The sequence below is a fragment of the Marmota monax genome, unplaced genomic scaffold (assembly GCF_021218885.2).
Source record: "Marmota monax isolate L192 unplaced genomic scaffold, Marmota_monax_Labrador192_F-V1.1 WCK01_AAM20220418_F8-fsc00112, whole genome shotgun sequence".
NCBI lineage: Eukaryota > Metazoa > Chordata > Mammalia > Rodentia > Sciuridae > Marmota > Marmota monax.
In genome coordinates, this window is record NW_026692073.1 from 6,233,588 (window position 1) to 6,252,517 (window position 18,930).

Consider the following 18,930-nt stretch of genomic DNA (forward strand, 5'->3'; position numbering starts at 1 on the left):
TATATGAAACTAAAGCATGGTTTTCAAAATGATACTTACTACTCTGATTTTTTTTAAAGGTCCCACTAAACTGATTTCATGACCGAGCAATGATTCGTGACCCACAGTCTGAATAAGATGTTTTAAAAGAAGATGTCAAGAAGCCTGGAGAGTAGGTACTTAGTGTGTGGAAAAAAAATCAATTAATTTCAGGATAGAATAATAGGTAGAGATCCCAAGACAACTATACAAACAGCAACAGCCAAAGGTGGAAAGATTTTATTTTTGCTGTACATAAAATGCTTATGCTATGATAATCTAGCAAAAGTCTAAATATAGTGGCCATAAAAATACTATATAAAATCAGAAGAAACTCAAAGGTGATGGAAAAAGAAGCATTTTAGACTTCCTTAGGGTATATAGTTTATAGCTAGAAATCTCATTACAATTAAGTATTGATGATTTACAACAAGATGTAGTATGCACACACACACACACACATACACGCACACCCTCGGTGCCTCTACTTCTCAAGTTTGTTTAAAAAACTGCTTACAGTTGTTTGAGTATAAGTAGTTTAAACAAACTTGGGTACATAGAGAATTAGTAATTTTTTCCAAGTACAATAGTTACGATCTTTGAAATATTAAAGGAAATACATCTAGATCAGCTGGACCCTATCAACCATTCAGCATTAATTTGGCACCTGGTTTGTTATTGCCAAGGAACTAGATCCTACAAAATAAAAACCAGCAGAAATTATTTCTATTTGAGCAAGTCAACTACATAGAATTCAGTAATATAAACAATGAAAGAGCCCATAAAGATGTGGTCCACAACCCTCTTGTTTTGTAATGAGAGGACACTATAGCTAGAAATTTCATTACATATGTTCATTATGATTAATGGACAGCTGGTAGTGACAGAGAAAGGACCACAAACTCTAGTCTCCAGACTTTGGACTGGTGAACTTTGTACAACTCCCAGCAGCCCCACCTTTAACTCACTAGTCCATAAACTGGCAAAATCCACAATGATCTCAGCTTTCTTATGACTCAGGATATAATAATTAAAATGAGGAAAACTGTCTGGCTTATCCAACTGTTATTAGGAACTTTAAGAAAGAAAGACTAAATTTTGAAAAAAATGATTAAAAATGGAAAATTCCTATATGAAGTGGCAGACTGGGGAAATTTGAATACATGTATTCTAGTCATAAACATATATGTGTTTCTCAAACTTTAGTAAGCATAAGTATCGCAACATTAAAAGTTAAAAATGTGAATTTGGGGGCCTCTATCAAAGTTGCTGATTCAGTAAGTGAAGGATGTTACCCAGGAACCTGCCTTTTAACTTTCAAAGGGCCCCCAAAGTCTGAAGAAGGAAGGATAAGAACATTCCACACTACTCTAAATCCACTCACCCCCTCTCAACTGTGACTTTGTGAAAGATGACTTTGTGAAAGGCCACTAGGTCAAATACCAGAGCTCTGTAACAAACAGTGAGGTGACCTCATGATTCATCACGGGGCTTGTAACTCAGACAGCACAGTCAATCCCACGCTTCTGGACTGATCTGTGAATATGAAGAGAAACCCCTTCCTCTCCTGTATAGTCCTGCATAATGGCAGGGGGAATAGTCACACTATGGTTTCCAGCATCATTAATCACTAATCTCCATCCCAAATCTGTATCATGCTCTATGACTTCACGATCTTAAGCACCTCAGTGAGTGTGTTACTGTTATTCCCACTCATTCCCCCATGAGAACATGAAGAAAGGCTTAATGGCAATGTCTGCCTCCAGAACCAAATGATCTGAGTGACTTAAGCTAGAGTCAGAAATGCTATTGGAGCACTGCACAATGGGGGCCATTGGGTCTGGAAACTCAACAGTGTTCAACAGTCTACATCTTAAACACATCAGGCCAACTGCTTCTTGATGGAAAGTTCTGATACCCACCCCCATGTCCACCCAACACCCTCCCAAACACGTATACATGGGGATTAAAAACTCCCTTTATCAACTCCTAAACAGCATGACAGATTCTATTTTCTCAAGGATTATGAAACCAGTTTGTGGTACAGCTGGTCCTAGAACTCAGCAGGCGCTCTGTCATAACTTGGGTGCATTAGGAATAGATCATTGTCGGACCATGTGGACGGGTCATTAGTCCAAGCTATGCTGGTAAGGTATGTGCTTTTCTGAGAGCTAAAGAGATTCCATTACTCCCTTGTTCATTGCTTTTGCATCTGAGAATTTTCACACATTACAGAGACACATTTGTTTGCCAGGTAATGAATAAAGAGCCTTTTATAAAACGTGCTGTTTTCTGCAAATGCTTAGATATGGTAAAGCTTTTCTAAGGTGTTTTAAAAGATGAGACTCAAACTTGAATTGTGTGCTAATTAATACTGGATTTGAGTACCTATCTATATGTTCTGTAGCTATTGCCTATGGCTGTTTTAAATATGTCTAATTTACCATTTAATTTTAATGATACTAAATTTTTATATTTGCTGTCAGCATGGAATTCCCCTCTGGTGACTCTACTCTATTAGTTTTATATTAAAAACAGATTTCCTTGGTTAACAAAAAAATATAGGGCCTCTCTAGCTTTAAAAAAAAATCCTCAGAAATTGGGATGAATTATTAATTTATAACATCTGTGATTGGTTTATATTACATTAGGGAAATCCCAAGAGATGCAGGATAAGCAGTCTTCTTGAAAATGACTTCATATCTGACCCCCATGGGGACACAAGGCCAGGCATTGTGTCATCACGGTCTGTCCCAGATAAACTGCTGGATGGGTTCCATGAATTGTACATGGAAACATTACTGGTGTCACTTACACTTAAGGATGAAATGGTCCCTACTCCCTTCTCAACAGATATTATTTTACATTGCATATTGTGATTGACAGAGGCATGAATCTGTCAACAATCAGCCTTGTAGGGCTTTTTTATATTCCTCCCACTGAGAACAGCTCTATTAAAGCTTAAAGTCTACATGTGACTTCTTTGCCATTCCCTACCTCCTTTAAATTCCATAAAACCCACTTTAGTTTCAATGAAATTGACCCCCAAGAAAGTTAGAGAGGTTATTTGCTTTGAATTTTAATCTCTGAAATCCGAAGAGGTTTTCATAAGATGCATATCATTAGCATCCAAGGTATGTGTCATTGAAGTATTATTCACAAAAAGACGTGAAGAGTCTTGGACTGGAACCAACCATCTGGGTGATGCCTAAAATGAGTTTTGAATACATTCCAAAATGCGGTTTTCCTTCAGACATTAATATAGGTAAAGTGCTTCTTGAGTACAGTTTCTTAAAATGTATTTTCCTGGCCTAGAGTGTTCAAGTATACAATGTTTCATAGTCTGATTCAGAGGCTTGTCACCAGAAGCACCAACATGCCCTTTCTGTGCTCCATTTCCTAATTATGCCTCACTGACTCCTTTCTACTACGAAAACTCTGTAAGGGATTGTGATGTTAATTGCACAAAAATCAAATGCCTCTTCAGTAAGGCAGATTAGTTTTATAAAATATACTAAAAAGATTAAAATATGTAAATCAAATTTCACTTTACACATGCAAATCCAATTTCCTTTTATACATTTCAAAAGAATCTAACTCTTCCCCAGCCTCTTATTTCAGCATGAGTTAGCCTAAGTTTTCACAAAAGAAAAATGTTTCTGGTCTCTACAGAATAGTGATCTACTGTCTTTTCCTTTTTATTCATTTACAGTGCTAATAACACAACCAGATTCTAAACTCTAATGAAATGTACTTTAAATGTCTTACCACTTCCAAACAGTCAATGATCTTGGTCAGTTTATCTTCTGGTAAATTCTTCAGCAAGGATACACTTCAAAATCAAAACAAATCTTTCCTTAATATAAATATCTTTCTGAGTTTAACTATAAATATACAAATATACATTATATAGATTCTAAAGTTTTTATATTTATTTAAAAATTATAATGCTCTTAGTTCTCCAAGGTAAACCTTTAAATAACAGAAAACACATAAATAACAGAATTTTATACACATTAGAAATTACATAATATGATATGTATAATTTCATAAGTAAATAAATAAAAATAGTAAGATAAAGGGGAAAATTATATTCTAACAGAGGAAAAATCACATGACTGTCGTTTTTGGTTTTCAAAGTGAATAGCATCTATAAATGTGTTCCTTTCCATATCTCAGTATCTTTTCTATTAGTTTGGGTGAGGAGTTCTGCTTCCAGTGGAGGATCAGATTTTCATCCAAAACCTTGTGATTAAATAAAGACTGAATTCAGAGGAACAGGGGAATTAACATTGAAATGCCCTTTGATTACTAGTCATACTGTGTTGTCCTTTCAAAAATCAATGGTAGCCAGAGGCATGTAATAGGAACATTGTTACAGATAACAATATAGAGAGAAGTAGAATGCTGAAAACTACTATTTTAAAATATCAGAAATTTCAGTATGATTAATCTATCAACATGATTCAATTGTTCTCTTAAATTTCTCTTTTATTTTGCCCATTTTAATTCAGGACTGTTAATATAATTCCTATAAGAAAAATAAATTATTCTTACCATCTAAAATGTGACACCCCTACAGGAAAAAAATAATGCTACTCCAAAAAATGCACAATTGGATCTGAGTTTGTAAAGGCAGAGAGCTCTAGAATGACTTTTTGCACACATACACCAGAGGCACAGGCCAAGACACATGTATAAGAAGGTTTGCACCTGAATCCTTTGTAATTGCAAAACACTGAAGAAACCTCAGTGTAGAACAGACATTTACACAGTGTTAGAGCCAAGTAATAAAACTCTACAATAGGAGAAATGAATCTTAGTGAAAAATTGAGTTGCAACAATAACACAATTTTCATAAAGTTCAAGCCATAGGCAAAACTATTAAAAAAAAAACAAAAACAAAGATATGATCACTAAACTTTCAAATGCAGATTACTTTCAAGGAGAGAGGATTCAGGAGGAAATGATATAAAGAGGCACATGAGAAATTCAAGGATGCTGCTAATTTTCTTTTCCTTATATTGGGCAATAGTTTCATGGACATTTATTCTGCTATAATTTTTAAAATTTTAATGAATATATAAAAACATAAAAATTTTACAAATTTATGGGTACTCTGTGATATTTCAGTACATGTATATACATTGTACAATGTTTAAGTTGGGGAAAATATTTATCTTCTCATTTATTATTTATTTATGGTTAAAAACATTCAAAATCCCTTCTTCTAGCTTTCTGAAATACTTATTCCATTCTCATTATGTATAGTCAGCCTACTGTGCAACAGCACACCATAACTTCTTGCTTCTATCTACCTATACCTTAGTACCACTGATCCACTTCTCCCTATCCCTCCCTTCTCCTACCCTCTCTAGCCTCTGGAAACCTCCATGCTACTCTCAACTTTATGAGATGAACTCTTAAGTCCATGAGTGAGATCATGTAGTTCTTGTTTTTCTATTTCACTTAACATAATGATCCTCATTTCCAGCCATGTTGTCACAAATGACAGAATTTCATCTTTTTTCATGGCTACATGGCACATGTGTACCACATTTTTTTATGTGTACATTGGTTGGTGGACACTTAGGTGCTTCAATGAACATGGAAATGCACATGTCTCTCTGACAAAGTTATTTCATTTCCTCTGACTATATTCCCAGTCATCAAATGACTAGTGTCATAATATTTTGTAATTTACATAAGGACCACATATCTTATATATCAGATTTTATAATAAAAATGGAAATGAAGAAAGAGAGCTTACTGTACATTATGAAACAAAGAAAAATATATTTTGCTAGTTTGTCTCCCTCTTGATGAAATGATAAAAGGATAACCAGAACTTGTCTTTGATTAACACATACTTAGTATGAAAATTTAACTTCTGGTCCAAACTGGGATCTATAACATTAGTAAGTCTGTCACCTTAGGGGTATGGTGAGGAAATAGATATGAGGGGAAATATTAGTATGTCTATGAAGGCAGGCATCAGGTTTATCTTATTTACCATCTGAGTTTACAATATTTTCTACCTGGAAATAAATTGAAAGAATGAATGAAGTATCAAAAGGAAGGAAAGAAAGAAGGAATGTATCTTAGTACATTATCTTAGCTCCTTCCACTAGGAACATACTGGACTTGGGGGAGAATTAACTGCTCTGCATATAGTGGTTTAGGTTTTATCTCAGATGTTCAAACATAACCTTTGGGCACTAGTTATTTATGTATCCTTTATTGGCTCTTGCATAAGTGTGGCTTATTAGCTTTAAATGCTGACCCGTGTCACTCAGTTGTTGGACTGGAGATCACCTATATTCAGGGAGATCCCACAAAATGATGACTAAGCACTGGCTGGCTATCAGATAAGGCACCTGCTTGTCATTATCGCCCCTCTGCCAGGAGCCATTACTGCCCTTGAAAGGGTCAATCACTACAATTCTATATGAGAACTGATACTTGCAATATCCTACTGATTAACAATGTGTTCCTTCAGGATTTATTGAGCTCTCAGTATATGCTAGGCCCCCAAATCACTGACTTCAAAGGCTTATAATGCAAGATGAAATCACTATGCTGTACTTTAGAAGAACTTAGAATTTATTTTTGGAAACTATGCAATGTATTATTAACACTTATAAGTAACATTTCATTACAGAACGTACTACAGATTCAGAGACTATCAAAACTCTCACAAATGATACAAAAGTAGTTTAAGAAACTTAGATTTTCAAAAACTTTATCTAATTTGGAACTGGTTTTTTAAATTACATAGATATTTGTTTCTCTATAAATTGATGCATTCAAGTAAGTCATTGAGGTACAGAATATTTCACAAAATGATTTATGTTTCAAGGATCTATGTCATCACGATAAGTACAGTAATGTTTTTGGCAAGTTAATTTCCTACAAATAATGTAATAATTTGGAAGACAGTGTGGCTATGTGAATAAAAAAAAGAATGTCTCATTTAAAGCAAGGATAGTAAATTAAATTAATTTTAATATTATTCTAAGCAAAGCAATATTAGAAGGGTTAACTTTTTGCTAGTCTCTTTCAAATTTCATATATCTTTCAGTCTAGTGAACACTCTGTTGAATATTTTAGGATTTTTTGTACATTTTTCTATATTATACACTATGGTTCCATGAATACAAGGGAAAAATTAGCAAGAGAAATAAATCAATACACAAAGCTAATGGGAATCAAATGTAATACTTTTTACTGATACTAGCATTAATTGCAAGGAAATACTTTTTCTCCTTGGTTTAATAATGTGGAAAATGGGAGAAACTATATTAAAGTAAATATTCTGATAAAACAGTCATATCCACATTATGGCTACCTCATTGGCTGCACTTTCTCCCAATGTATTATTCTTACCTTCTGAGGAAGTTTCTGTATTGTTCATCTCTAGCTTGAGCTGTCCTCCGCATTATGTTCTGGAAAACCTCTCGATCTAATGCCCATGTTTTAACATTGGTAATAGCTTTAGAAAAATGGAGAAAATAACAAAACATTATTTAGCATCACATCAAGAAAACTTTCCAGAATGTTAATAGGGTGAATTTGCATTTCTTGGAAAATGCATTATTTAAACATGCAAATGGAAGGAAGCATCAAAATAAATACTAATTTTATAAATCATTTTGGCTCTGAAGTGTACCATGATTTGGAATTGGAAGATCTGCTTTCTAATTATCTTTCGGTTAAGATGATATTCAAATGAGTTTGCAATTTCTAATTACACACTACCTCATCAGGACACATGTTAGAGAAGGCCAGTCAACCTGTGGCCAACCTAGAGAGTGAAGAATTCACAAGCAGGTAAACTGAAGTTAAGGATTTCTGTGTGTATGTTTACGTTTTTTGTGTCTTTTTATGTTGTTTAGATCTCGTTGCCACAAAAAAAGCCTACATATTTCAAGGATCTCTGAAGTTATTCACATAAAATGCTTATGAATAATTTTTAAAGAAGTTACAAAAGACAGTTTTTACAAAAAACAGTTTTAATAGGAAAGATATTAAAGGCAAGCATAAGATCCCAAAAAGAAGTAGAGTAGAAGTAACAGCTTTAAAAATAATTTAAATGAAATTACAATTGTAAGATTAAAAAATAGAGTAATGAGAGCCTACAAAATAGATCGGGAACTAAAGATCCAGTTTATCAAACTTTACAGTGAATTAGAGTTACCATTATATTCTTCCTAAAAATATAGATTCCTGGGCCTCATGACCAGAAATTCTTCTTCATATTTGGAGTGGAGCCCCAGAGTCTGCATTTTCATTAAATATCTCAGCATGTTAATATATGTAACCCAGTCTCAAACACTGAGATACACCACATCTAAATAATTTTGAAGAAAATCCAAGATTGCATGAATAAAATCAGTAAAAATAAAATCAGTAGGAGAACTACTTAAACAAATCCTAAAAGTCATTCATGCAAACTCTCATTTCTTTATCCTTTGTGATACTTACATTTTTTTTCATTTGATTAATTTTTTTCATTTAATTAATTTGGTTTGATTAATTTTTCTGATCAGAACCTTATGGAAACTAAAAAGCAAACATTCTGAATGATGTCTGCATAGTAAAAGATGAAATGGCAATTTTTAAAATGTTGGAATCATTTAGTTTAAAGCCATTTTTCAATTGTATACACAGGTACCTGAGAGAAAAGTTCTTTTAACTTGAATTGTTTAGAGAAATGCTTCCATATAAATCCTATCATAGGCATAGCATTTCTATGAATAAGAGCATATAGGGGAAACTAAAAGACAAAGGTTGGACCAACATGCAAACCTGACTTAACAAGATAATCTTCTAGCACCACGCAAAAATTCAAAGACATCATTTCATCTTCTGTTACCTTTCACAGAGGCAGTCCTGGTACAGTTGTATAAAATGGCTAGTTCCCCAAATGTGGTCCACATAGGGATGGATGACAGCAATTTCTCTCCTTGGAACACCTCTAGTCGACCCTCTATCAAGTAGAATTTAAGACAGATACAAATAATAAAAATCAACATGTATTTTGTAAATTAAACAACAACCAAATGTATGAAAAGCATCCAGGTAAGATATCTTATTATTGTCATTGTAATACAGTGGTTAAAAATACAGCTGAAACCAGCACTGCCACTCACCTTGAAAAAGGTACCTTTTCTGCCTGAAGTTACTTATCAATAATGGGGATATCAATAATATTTCCCATTATTAACAATGGGGAAATATTCATGCTATATTCTACAAAGGGGGATTTTTAATTATCAAATTAAGTTACTCAGCCAGATAATAATTTCACATATTTGTCATGAGAATAAGTTAATATCAAGAAGGAACATAGAATGATGGGTAGCACATAAGAAATACTACATCAGCCATTTCTAATATTGATTGCTATCACTCTAACAAAACTCCTTCCCTGAAGTGGTGAATGGTGAGTGTTTTGTTTAAAGTTTATACTACCTTATGCAAATTGTAGTACATGAAACAATTGATTTCTTATTAGGAATCCAACCATCATGGTGTTGAAAACACAGAACAGTTGTTCACAGTGACAGAAGGACGATGTGTGTCATACCTGATAAGCACTTGTCTTGCAGTCGGACTGCCTGGCTCTGGGTCCTGGCTCTACTAAACTATTGGCTGCGTGACCTTGGACAAGTTGCTTCATGGTCCTCCCTGTTATCTAGCCTTTCCAGCATTTAAATGGAATAACTATTAATCATAAAAGCAAGTCACTAGCAAGAGTGTTTGGCACGTGTCTATACTTAGGCAAAGATGAAAGGAAGGGAGAGGCAAAACTGAGATATTCACAATTCTTTTACCCTGGCAGGTCTCATCTCTTTCCTCTTCACATGAAATCTTATCTAACCAAACTCATAAGCCAAAAATACACAAATTCTTAAAGGGTAATGTCCCTTCCCTTAAAGTATTAGTTTCTTTCTCTAAGTTACCACTGTGTAGATCTGGGTCATCTCTGTCCATCCTTTCATTCAACAAATCTGATCTGAGTACCTTCATTGTTCCAGGAACTGTTTCAGATGCCACAACAACAAAGTGGACAAAAGAGACAAAGATTCTTATTCTGATAAAACTTATAATTCATAAGAAAAACAAAAAGCAATCTCTGTTTTGGTTCAAAATCCCACAGATTAGATATGCAATGTAATAATTTCCCATTACAGCTAATTCTATTCTATCAAAGCCATTTAGTGGAACTGTCCAGTTGATATTACAGATATTAGTGCATTTTAAGCCTTTTCCCTAATTGGTTATGGTTCATGGGACCTGAGGAATGCTGAAGAATTTAAACGGAATACCGAATTTCTAAGTTAATATGCTTGTACTATTTGCTATTCATGCTATATTCTACAAAGGGGGATTTTTAATCATCAAATTAATTTACTCAACCAGATAATTAAACCAGGCAAATCATTCTTTAGATGACAGCATAATTAATTCAAATAAAAAAACATCCAATTTCCATTTCCATGTGTGCTATATCTCTGATCTCAATAGCAACATAGATGCTGACATCTGTTCAACCTCTTCCCTCCCCAAGTTTTTCATCAGAGTTAACTGGCAAGGAACAAGATGGGCTGACATGAGTTTCTCATGCTCTCCTAGCAAGTTCCACAAATATTTGTTACTTAATGACCTATCTTCTCTTCCCAGAATTTTCTAGTGTGGCTAAAACAGATGTAAAATGCCCAAGAGAAAAGTTGCATGAGAGAAAAATTGCTCCAGATCACCTGTCCTATAAAGCTGAAGGCTGCTTTAGATATACTTGGTTAAATAAATTATTCAAATTTAAAAAATTATGGGCTGGGGTTGTGGCTCAGCGGTGGAGCGCCCGCCTAGCATGTGCAAGACCCTGGGTTCGATCCTCAGCACCACATGTAAATAAAATAAAGGTATTGTGTCCAACTACAACTAAGAAAGTAAATAAATATTTTAAAAAATTAAAAAATTTAAAATTTAAAAAATAAAGACTGACTAAATTAAGGCTATAATGCATTAGTTGAATAGAATTATTACTTGGGAATGACCATATGACTTTAAAGCTGCCTATAAAAATATATGGCAAATAATACACAAATAACTATAAAAGTAGCATGTTTAAAGAATCAAAGTATATGAAAATGATCTTTTGTACATTATAAATAGAATAATACATAACTATTAGATTGTTTAGAAAGGCACCTTATGTCCCACACCTAAGGCCCCAAGGAAATACGAATAAAGGCAACTGCTTAGCTTATCAAGAACTTCCAACATAAAATAGATCACATCATATCTCAATTCACCACACCATCTGGGTAAACCAATTTAACTTTCTTTCCTAGGCTTGGGGCAATTCAGAATTTAACAAGGCATCCAATAACCATAATCCCTGCTCAGATAATTTCTCGCTTCTATATCTAAAATTTTTTTTGAGTAGTCCTTATATAACTTTCTAGCATGTATGCATGTTCAAGTGATCACAGATAAAGGAAGCCATTTAATTAGTTCTAAAAACACCAGTTGTTACTGTAAGGCACTCTACAGATTTGTCTGTTGGTTAAATGTACCTAAATTATCCTTTGAAGTCATTGGTATATAGCCAAAATCATTTCCAAAACCACGATATTTTTTCCTGGTATAATTATCTAAAACTAAACATAAGCAGCTGTATTTTGAATGGAAGCACTTTTTTTTGCAGGTGGCACTGTAATTAAAAATATGTTTCATAAGTTAGATTGCCTAAATTTGCATTTTGCCTTCACCACTTATGAGCTGTGTGGCCTTGGATAACTTACTTAACCTCCTGGGACATATTCTCTGTTAGTAACATAAAGATAACAGCACTTGCATTATAGGGTTGGTAAGAAAATGAAACATGACCTCCCAACTGAGTGTTGAATAGAATGTCAGATATATAGAAAGCATTCAGTAAATATTAACTATTGCCATCATGATGATTAGATTAACAATGTTGCCATTTCATGAACCCTATTAGATTTCTACAAATAGAGAAACTGGTTTTGTACTTTTATAAATATTTGCAAAAAAAACACAAGACAATAAGCAAAACATTTGTTATAGGATAACTGAAAAAAAAATCTGCAAAACCCACCTGCAAGCACAAATATATGGTTTCCTGGTTCTCCTTGCTTAATAATGTAACTGCCTTGCTGGTAGTTTCTCCCATACATGCATTCCACCATGTCTTTGATCTGCTGAGGATCCAGTCTCTTCAGGAACTGGTTTTTATTAAGGGCATCTGTAATGAGCTTCTTCTCACTGGTGTAATGGGAAAGAATTGTTAATTACAATTAATTATTTTTTTTATTAATTAAAACCAAGCTTTACTATCTAGATTTAATTCATTCAGATTCTCCATATCATTACCAATATACTTAATACTTTTCCTGCAAGAACACAAATAATTTTAGCCCCACAAAATATCTCATCCTTATGATTCCTAATATCTTACATGTAAAACTCTTCAAAATTATTTCCCATATTTTTCTGGTAGTTATTATTACATGAATTTTAATATTATTTTTAGTTCTATCACCACACATGTAGCATCTCTCAATAACCCTACCAAAAGGCACACAATTTTCAGATGAAAAGCAAGTCTGGTGAATATGAAGAAGTTGTGTTAAGGGACTACAACACAGTATTCATTCGTTGTTGTATGCATACAGCTTTATTTATATCTTATTTAATCCTCACAAATATCCTATGAGGTAAATGCTATTCCTGTTTTATAGAGAAGTAAACTAAGAGGTAAAAATCAACTTATTCCTTGGATGTTTTAAATCTAAGTCTGTGATGAAGTCTATGCTGTTTCCATTCCACCCACTGCCTCTTCTGAGGAGAATTGGCTCCTGTGAGGCTCTTTAGATTTGATCAGACATAGAGGGTAATGGTGAAAATCTTTACTTCCTTAGATTCCACTCTAAGTACATCTAGACTGAACCTATATTTGCAATGTCACACCCTAGTCATTCCCCAAATTCAAGACTTGCTTGGTCATTCTAGAACACTCTGCTTTCTATTGAGGGGAAAAGGTAGTTGAAAATAGCAATTATCATCAGTTTGAAATGTTTTAACCCACATACACACTTTATTTGTAGATATCACATAATTATTGAACTAGAAGGAAAAATGCTTTAGAAACTTTCAGAATCTTTGCACAATGTACTTACTATCTAATTTTCTAAAATAGCTTTTTTAAAAAAAAATTTCATCCAAATGCTTTGAACACTAGATTTACTGTTTGAAAACTAGTGATCTTTTTCTTCATGGCATTAGTCACTGTCTTCAGATCCCATCAGCAGACCATTTGGTTACATGCAGGAAACAGAAAGAGGTCTCATGCATAGACTGTCCTTCTTCCCCACAGTGACCCAATCATCCTCAGAGCCATCCAAGCTCATTCAAGACCTTGAGAACTTCCTTTCCATGTAAAAAACCAACAAATGTTGTTGATTTCCTGAACAAAGTATCACCAGTCTCCATTTCATTTTTTATCTTCAAAGATGACCCCATAGTCCAAAACCAAATCCCAGGTCTAGAGAAATTTAACACCTTTATCCGGGTTTTCAGTGTCTACCCTCTTTTCCTTACAGTTCCTCTTGTACTATATTATCAGATGGATCTTCCTAGGGGAAAAAAAATGACCAACAAATTTCATTCTCATTTCACCCTAGTCCCATTTTTCTTTTATCCACTAAAGCAACAGTTCACTCAATTAAAAGATACTGAGTGAAAACTTTTGCTAGATCATCTTCTTGGTGCAAATGGTAGAATTTTGGTCAATACCAAAAAATAAAAAGCTCATGCTTCTGTGGCCTTTTCACGATAGTATATGATATTCCAGTCACATATTTCCTTGATGCCCACACATTCCAATTTCCAGAAGTATGTTCCAAGAAACACTGCTTCATTATATGGGAAAGTGTGCTGAGTTTAAGCAGTTTTAGATACAAGCACGCTTAAAAAAAAATCAAGTAAGTCTAGCAGTAAACAAATATGCTTAAAACAACATTTCCCAAACCTTGGTGTCTTTTTTAACTTCTTCATTTTGTCTAACTTCTGTTAACATTCCATGGAGGTACCATGAAATACCATTTCTTCCAGAGAAGAAAATATATATATCCCATGATCTAGTATCCACCATTTCCCATACCATAGCTCCACTCTACCCATCTAGTACCATTAGTACCCAAAACAAATGCTTTCTATGGGAGGCTGGTATCCTGTCTTCTAAGACTGCCAGCTTTACCTTAAGGCTTGGAGCATGTCTTCTCTTCTAATTTGATTTAATTTCTTCTCCCCTTAAGCAAAACAAAAGCTGGCATTCAAGCCACATGATGAAGGAGGGGCCCTGATCAACACCTAAGATTTCAGGTGAGACAATGAAGGGCTATGACCTAGGGGTAAGGACTAGCCAAACCAGACTCATCAAAACAGTCTAGCACCAAACCGTAAATCAAGTACCAAAAACCAAAACCCTATTTTGTTTAAAATAATTTTCCCCAGCCCCATTGCCTGCCAGAAGCAAAGGTAAATCTTTTCTGCACGAAGCTCACAAAAATCTCAAATTTCCTCTATAGTTCTTCCCTGAGGAATATCTGACATGACATCAGAAATTACCAAGCAGACCAAAAGATCCAGTGTCTAAAGACCAGGAGGAAAAACAATAGTAGAATTAGATCCAGAGTAGATAAGATATTGTACTTATTGGGAACAGACTTCAATATAACCATAACCAGTATGTTTAAGAAAATCAAAGACAAAATGAAGAATGTGAACAGGAAACATGAGTCTTTTTAAAAGATCAAGTGGAAATTCTAAAACTAAAAAATTTAGTATCTGGTGCTGAGAACTCAATAAATGGCTTTAAAATCTAATAAGATAAAGGTAGAAAGAATTAGAAACTAAATATTACAGGAATAATAATATAACTATGAGGCAAACTGGAGAGAATACAGAATGGAAATAAAGCAACCTCCCTCCCCCCCAAAAAAGTAAGAGACATAGGAGGCATGACAGAGTAATTAAATGTTATAATCTGGGCCCCTGACACTAAGGAAATAATTGGGATAAAACAACATAGTAGGGAATCATATTCAAGAATTTCCTTAAATCAGTGAAAAGACAAACCACAGACAAGATGTACTACAAATTCCAAACCAAATAAATACAATTAAACCATATCTAGGCCCACCATATTGCTGCAAACAAAATACAAAAAGAAAACTCAAAAAAGCAACAAGAAATGAAGAGACACATTGCCTTTAAATGACCACCAATAAATCTACCTTAAGAAATAACAGAAGCTAGAACACAACAGAATATCTTCAAAGTGTTTCATAGAGCCTATTTCAAAATCTTTACCAAGTGAAAATAGCCTTCAGAAATGAAAGCAAAATGTAGACACTTTCAAAAATGTTTTTGCATTGGCAATAGACTTGTAAGAGTGGAGAGCGCCAGATAGAAGGAATATGATCCCAGATGAAAACTGGCAAAAGAAAAAGCAATGAAAAAAGGAAGTATGTGAGTAACTAAAGGCAGCCTGTCTTTATGAAAGAGCAATTACAATATGTTGTGGAGTCTAAAATATATGATGAATAAATGAATGAAAATAGCCAAAAACTGCAGGAGAGGGAGACAATAAGTGGAGTTAACACAATAGGAAGGTCCAGAAATTGATAAAGGTACTAATCTATATTAGAACTTTAATAGAGTAATGAACAAATAATTTAGAGTGATAATATTAGTCAAAGAATGCTTAACTACAAAGGCAAAAAATAGATACAATAGAAAAATATATGCTTAACCCAAGAAAATGGCAAGAAAGTAGAGGAAAAGAAATGGAAGAAGTGCGACAAATAGATAATAAATAGAAAGATAATAGATTTAAACACAAATATTTTATATTTGTGTTAAATATGAGCTAACTAAATTGAACAAGATTGTCCAACTGACAAAATAAAACAAAAAATACACACCAAATGAACGTTAATTAAAAGAGAAGTGCTTTAAAGATACTAGTATAGAAAAGTTGAAAGTAAAAAATGGAAAAAGATATATTAAGCACTGACTAAAGAGAAAAATTTTTTTGCTACAGGAAGGTAGACCTTAATGAAAAATTAAACTTCTAGAAATAGTAATATTTCATATTGATAGCACCAGGAATATGCAAATATTCTATCTATACACCTAGTTAGCTATATAAAGCAAATTTGACAAAAGTAAAAGAACTTGATTAATCTTCCACAATAATTTTGGGAAATTTTAATATCTCCAAGTAACTAGAAATAAGCAGACATTGGAAACTAGATGATCTAAATAACTGATTATCAAATTTTACTTAATTTCCTGATCCAATTGATATTTTTAAAGTCTATATTTAATATATTTGAAATATATACTCTTTTCAAGTGTATATACACCTCCATGAAAATTGACCATACTGTGATCCATAAAGAACCATAAAGTTTCAATGAATTTCTTAAGATCAAAATAATATGGAATATATTCTTTGAATATAGTAGAATGAGTTAGAAACAATAACAAAAAATATAAAATTCTCAATTTTTTATGATTGAACAATACATTTCTAAAGACCCCACTGGTCAAAGATTAAATCACCAGGTAAATCAAGTAATGTTTGAAATAAAGTGTAGTAAACTATAACATATCAACACTTATAAAATGTAATAAAAATGATGCTTAGAAATTTTTAGTATTAAGTAGATATAACAGAAAGGAAAAAAGTTATAAATAAAATTACCTAACTGTTCCTATTAAAAAGTTAGAAAATGGCAAATGACACCAAGAAGGAGAAAGAGGGGGCAATAACAAAAAAGATGCACAGAATGATAAAATAAGGAATAATACAATGAAGAAAATCCACACAGTACCAAAATATTTCTATGAAAAGATTAATAAAACTGATAAATTCTTGGCAAGATAAGGGAGAGGAAAGAATATGATTACTTATACTGGAAATGAGAAGACATTACTATAGATATTACAGAAGTGAAAAAATGAATGAATAATATCAACAACTATTTTGAGAATTCAGATGATATGAAAAAATTCCCTAGAAAAATACAGCATAATAAATAAAATGCAAGAAGAAATAGGAAATCTGATTGGCAGTAAAGAAATTAAATTAAAATGAAACTACTCCAAGAAGAGATTCTAGATCCAGAGAACTTTACCATTAAATTTTCTAGGCATTTAATGAAAAATAATATTAATATTACATGATCTTTTCAAGAAAACAGAAAAGAAGGATTTTTCTCAACTCATGCTATAGTGCCTGAATAGCCTGATAATAAAAAAACAAATTAACAGAAAGAAAACTGAAAGTTAATTCCCTAAAAACATAAATACAAAAGCAAAATCAAGAAAAAGTAGGTAAAATAAATATTCTAGGTCAGAATGAAAATTAATGAATGAAATTAACCACATGAAAAGACTAAAGAAGGAAAAAACGAATATCTAATTAAATGCAGAAATAGTTGATAAAATTAAATACCTGCAATTATTTTTAAATTTAAAATATTGTAGCTGATAAGAATAGAGGGAAATCTTATCTGATAAAACATCTATGGAAATTGATATGATGATTCTAAAATTGTTAAACACCTACAAGGCTCAAGAATAGCCTCACAAAATTGAAGAACAACAACAAAATCAGATAATGAATATCAAGAATCATTAAAATATAAATAATTAATAGAATGAAATAATTACAAGAACAAAATAATTAAGAGAATATATTATTGGCACAAGAATGGAGAAAAAGACCTTTGGTACAGAATTCAAGGTCCAGAAACTGTCCTACACATACAGAGATACCTATGTATAACAACAGTTGTCCTTCTGAACTATGAAGGGAAAAACAGGCTTCAGTCAAAGATAACACTGTGAACTATTCACAGTAGTTTTCCTTAACTAGTAAGGAAAAGCAAACTAAAGCTACAATGACATACCACAACAAATGCACCAGAACAGTGAAAAAGACTGAAGATGCCAAATGCTATTGATGGTAGCAATATTTCTTCAACAACTTAGGAAAATATTTTGCAATGTATGTTAAGTTTGAACTTAGAAATAATCTACTGCTCAGCTATTTCACTTCTAGGTTTATAACTACTGTAAATCATACATAAATGCAACAAAAGGTGTGCAAAAATGTTCATGGCAGCATTATCCATCCTAGTTAACCACCAGAAGCAACAAAATGTCCATCAATAATAAAATTGATAAATTGTATATAGTTGTACAATTGACATTATACAGTAATGATAATTCATAAGACACTGCTGTGGACAAGTACATAAATGAATCTCACTATATAAACAAAAGAAGCCAGAGTCTGAAGAGTAGATCCTCTACATTTTTATTAAAATAAAGTTCAAAAATATGAACAAAGTAGTCTAGAGCAATAATAATACAGCTAGTAGCAGTGTGGATAATGGATAGAGTTTGGAAGGGGGATGGAGACTTCTGAGATTCTGGTAATGTATTTCTTGATGGGGGTTACATGGATGTATTCATTTTATTATTGATACACTTCAATAAAATATTTTTTAAAGTGTATGGCTTGGGAGTAAAAAATCCTAGGCTCAAATCTCAGTTCTGCTACTTCCTAGCTTCATGATCATGAACAAGTGTCTTAACTTTTCTGAATCCCAGATTTCTCATCTATGACTTGGGCACAGTTATTATACCTACTTCACAGGAATATTAAGCACTTGAACTTAGAAAATGTGGCACTAAATACTTACTATGTACTAATAGTATTAAGTATAATGATAATAGTATTAAGTAGTTAGCACTAGAAGTAGTTATAGGATTTTTTTTTTCTGGGGGAAAGAATGGGACATGAAA

The 18,930-nt window shown here is 33.0% G+C and overlaps 1 protein-coding gene across 2 annotated transcripts in view; it reads right to left on the reverse strand.

Moving 5' to 3' along the window:
• The window catches only part of Prkg2 (protein kinase cGMP-dependent 2), a 101,538-nt gene that overhangs the window by 59,601 nt on the left and 23,007 nt on the right, over nt 1-18,930 (reverse strand). For both annotated transcript variants that reach the window (XM_046458525.2, XM_046458543.2), the window contains exons 3-6: nt 12,146-12,312; nt 8,894-9,007; nt 7,405-7,510; nt 3,787-3,850 (exon numbers count right to left, since the gene is read on the reverse strand). In XM_046458525.2, coding sequence (XP_046314481.2) covers nt 3,787-3,850; nt 7,405-7,510; nt 8,894-9,007; nt 12,146-12,312 — 451 coding nt within the window. The remainder of the gene's footprint in view (nt 1-3,786; nt 3,851-7,404; nt 7,511-8,893; nt 9,008-12,145; nt 12,313-18,930) is intronic.